This window comes from Diadema setosum, chromosome 7 (assembly GCF_964275005.1).
Source record: "Diadema setosum chromosome 7, eeDiaSeto1, whole genome shotgun sequence".
NCBI classification, from domain to species: Eukaryota; Metazoa; Echinodermata; class Echinoidea; order Diadematoida; family Diadematidae; genus Diadema; species Diadema setosum.
The window spans coordinates 41311638-41315791 of record NC_092691.1 but is presented as its reverse complement, the minus strand read 5'-3'; the positions used below and the strand labels follow the sequence as shown (position 1 = coordinate 41315791).

General features: G+C 42.1%; 1 protein-coding gene across 1 annotated transcript; it reads left to right on the top strand.

Moving 5' to 3' along the window:
- The first annotated feature begins 2827 nt into the window (after positions 1 to 2827).
- Positions 2828 to 3832, top strand: LOC140231253 (carbohydrate sulfotransferase 1-like). The gene has a single exon (XM_072311401.1). The coding sequence runs from the start codon at positions 2828 to 2830 to the stop codon at positions 3830 to 3832; it is 1005 nt and encodes a 334-aa protein (XP_072167502.1).
- The last annotated feature ends 322 nt before the right edge of the window (positions 3833 to 4154 follow it).

The following is a 4154-nucleotide window of genomic DNA, read 5'->3' as shown; positions in this document are numbered from 1 at the left end:
CCTTTCTTCATTGCCTGATATTGAACATCGAGGTTCTGGCTGTGCGCCTAATTGGGCTGGGATTACCTTGCTCATTCGCAGTCTGCGTACAAGTCGTTCAAACATCAAGTTACGACTAATTCACATTGACCTCAGTAGTAAAACGTGACTTTTTTGAGGATGACAAGTTGTATCAATATGTTTCCAAATGATGTAGAATATTGTTCCAAGATGAATTAAGAAAAATTTAACACAGTGAGTGTAAATTGAACAAATGAATTATAATCAGAGCTCGAATAGAAGACTAGACTTCTGCAATTACTGCGTGCACGTGACCTTTTGCGTGAAAGGTGTAACCAAAAAGTGCGCTAATTCATTTGCCAGACATTGGCAACATGGCTTCATTAGCGGACACACAATGATGTCAATCGTAGGATGGTGTGTGCTATATAACGAAGAAAGTAATATTTGGACCCTATAGGCTTCTGATTATACATTGCATTTCTTAATTGTTATTGTATGCACATTGTGTTGCGAGGACATGAGATACATGGAAGGACAGTATGGTTCTGAAAACTTTGGACTGTGAGAGGATGTGATATAGGAAAAAATATCGGCCTCATCGGCAGTGAGATATGGCGTAGGGAATACGTCACTTTCTAAAATTTTACTTCATCCGATGGTGCCAACTTGCATACTGTACGACTGCTTGACGAATCTGCATGAGTAATTATAGTGGTGAGGTATTTTACATCACGGAAACTCACGTCACTTCACCGAGGATGTCTGCATTTACATGACGGCACTTTGTGTTGAAAGCATTATACATCTTAGCCCATATGATGTCAGAAGCCGATGGACTATATGAGCCTGCTGAAATCTTGCAACATAATTATCATGTACATGTGATATCGACCTTCTGCGTGGCCATGGCACTTTGCACATAATTCTCTCGACGCGCCTCAAGCATTGTTGTAGGTATAGCCTATTCTGACCGGAAGAGGGGATCACTTTATTATTGATGAGTGTATAGTGTTAGTCCTACATGATACTGAACCAAGCGAAGGATTAAGCGATCGATGAAACCCGAGTAGTACTCAAAGCGAGCAGATGTATAGATTGAGAGCCTCTATTGGTTTCCCGCATTCTATGAGAAAGTCGGATAAGTTTTTATAAGAAGTCAACGAAAACAAACCGACGGGATGTTTGGAATGGCGTGGATGCAAGTGACAATGTGTCATGAGTGAATAATCAGCATGTTAAGTTGCCAAGAGATCGAGAACTAGGCCCATCAGACTTCCGTGTTGTGAAGAGGAATTGACCATTAGGCATATGAAAAACAACGACATATGCTTTCAGTTTTGAATACGTGTCTAGCGGGATAGTGACTAACAACCCGACACTACACTTGGTGACAGAACGCTACTTCCGCCAGCCTGCCTGAGGGATGAGCGCGCAGGACTGCACGACCTCGCAGCTATCAGTAGTGGTGTAACGTACACGCGAACCTAATCGAACGAGTGGAATGAAGAGTATAATATGTACTGTATAACTTCCTATCTGATACGAAAAGCTTTCATCGGTTGGGGATAACAATAAATTTGAATGTTTCAGCTTCTACCAACCTTTAAATTGTAGTGGGCTAGCTTTAATTCCTCCTGCTCCTGAGGACTTTCTCAAGCCTTATGCAGTAGATGTTGTCTTGCTGCCGTTGGCTGTCTTGAATTGTTGATCACTGGACCATAGATGGGTGAGAGGGTATAATAGCCAGAGTATCTATTGAGAGCTGGATTAATCCTTCTGATCCAGAGTGATTCCTTTATTTTTCTCCTCAACCAGTTGCTTTCGAAGTCAATGATAAGAGCCTCATCCCATTCAATGTTATGTCCTGTATTGTAGGCGTGTTCAGCTATCGCCGAGTGTGATGGGTTGTTGTTGTATATAAGATCACTTGTGCTGATGGGTTGTTGAGCCTCAGTGCCCTTCTGTGTTCCTTAACTCTCTCATTCAAGGTTCTGCTAGTTTCTCCCATGTAACAATCATGGCAAATCATTGAGGAGAATTTTAAGTGATACTCGCCATTCCTTTCTCCCGGATTATCGTATGAAACCAGCCTGTTTCGATACATCTTGCGTTCTAATGGCGGACAGAAGTTACAGGGTAGTAATAATGTAGAGGACTGTTTGTGGATTGAGACAGAGTTATCAACGTCCGGAATGCAGTGTGTACACCCAGGTCCGTCAGTGCTTCAAGGGACTCGTTTAATTCAATGCCTATAAGTGTCTTTTCGTTCATTTGTGGACATTGTTTAGCTATACAGATTCACTGAATTGTGTGTAGTTTGCGTTTCGGTATATTCTTCTCCATTTCGACGAGGCGTCGCAACAAAGCCCTGCGTCTTCTTCGAGGAAAGTAAACATTCTCAAATGGAAAGCAAAGGGGACTTTGCACTTCTTTCATGTTGCCGTATATAACGTCACTTTAAACTTAATAATCAGCTAAGAGTGACTAAGAGTGACGCAGAGAACAGCATACGTCATGGAATGTTTGCGACCTTTCTAACTCTTTGCATCTCATTTCCTCGGAGGCCACAAGCGGTGATGCAATCATGGTGTCCGTTCGTAGAACGCTGCATTCGACACTCGCCTTTGTGTTGGTATTCTGTGTAAGCCTCACGTTTATTACAGTATACCAAACAGTTAACGATTCAGACACAGCTTACGAAAATGCTGTTAAGCAGTTGAACGGAAATGCCCAAGAGAAAACAGGATTAGGAAAGCTTGCATTTGAAGAAGGTAATGAACCCAATGTTAAAACCAAAGAGGAGACGAGCGGAAGGATTAAGTCGATGTTTGTTGTGGTACTCGCACAAATGCGGACTGGTTCATCGATTATCGGGCAGTTGTTCAATCAGAACCGGGACTTTTTCTACTCCTTCGAGCCGCTCTATCCCGTCAACTTGCTGGCAGAAATAAATGGCATGTCCCGGGATGAGAGAGACGAAGCAATATTACACACTCTTTACAATATGAGTAGATGTCAGTTTTCCCAGACGTTTGCAAACATCATGCGGCAATGGGGAGGGAAGCGTGAAAATCGTCTGCTGGCGCCCTACTGCTCTCACAGTGGACCGTGCTCCGATGTTTCTCCGAGACTCTTACATGATCTTTGCCTACCGCACAAAACGCAGATTGCAATAAAAACTATCCGCGCTGACATACGCCATCTGCGTTCTCTCGTGGATGAATTCGGTGTCGACGTTCGCATCATCCACCTCGTTCGTGACCCACGAGGAACAACGAATTCGCGAATGCACTACGAGCTCAAAAATGTTGATTCGTCTGGAGGAAAAAGGACAAGGAAATCGTTGCCAGCGTCGTATGCTCAAAGCTACCAGGTCTTCCGAAAACTCGTCAGACGAAACGTCCCGAATTACTGTCGTTGGATGGAGAGAAACTTACTTACCGCAAAGGAGTGGTCGTCATGGTTACAAGGGCGGTACACCCTTATACGTTACGAAGATTTCACGTCAGCCCCGATTTCTATGGCGCGTGAAATCTACTCTTTTCTTGGCTTGGACCTGCCCTATTTGGTGGAGGTTTTCATCCACGACGCGACAAAACCCATGTCAGAGACGAACGATGACCGCGGTTTATTTTATCAGAGGAAAGATTCCGCGATTACTGCTTCAAAATGGAGGACTATTTTGTCTCCAGCGCAAGTAAATGAGATCGAGGAGTTTTGTGGGAAAGCCATGGATCTAGCGGGATACTCCACATTAACTAAGGCTGACGATTTACGCAACTTTACAATCCCTCTACTAAAACCTCGCAAAGACATTGACATACCATGAAAAGCCATGTAACTCTATTGTATGAAAATAATATTGACTTGATTTTACATTGATGTCATGAATAAAATGTGAAAAATAAATAAATAAATAATTAAAAGATAAATTATAGATTATAGATAGATATACATTGGAGATAGATAGGCCTATTTATAGATATTACTTCTGTTATTTCTCGTTATCAACGATTTGCCAAATTGTCTCGATAAATGTCAGAAAAATATTTCTATACAGATGCTGTAATTTACGACTCAGAGATCCCAAAATAATCGAAAACATAATATTATACTTAATGAAGAATTTCAGAAACTTAACGCATGACTGA

Excerpts from the sequence above, each read along its gene's own strand:
- LOC140231253 (XM_072311401.1), top strand. The coding sequence starts at position 2,828 with ATGTTTGTTGTGGTACTCGCACAAATGCGGACTGGTTCATCGATTATC.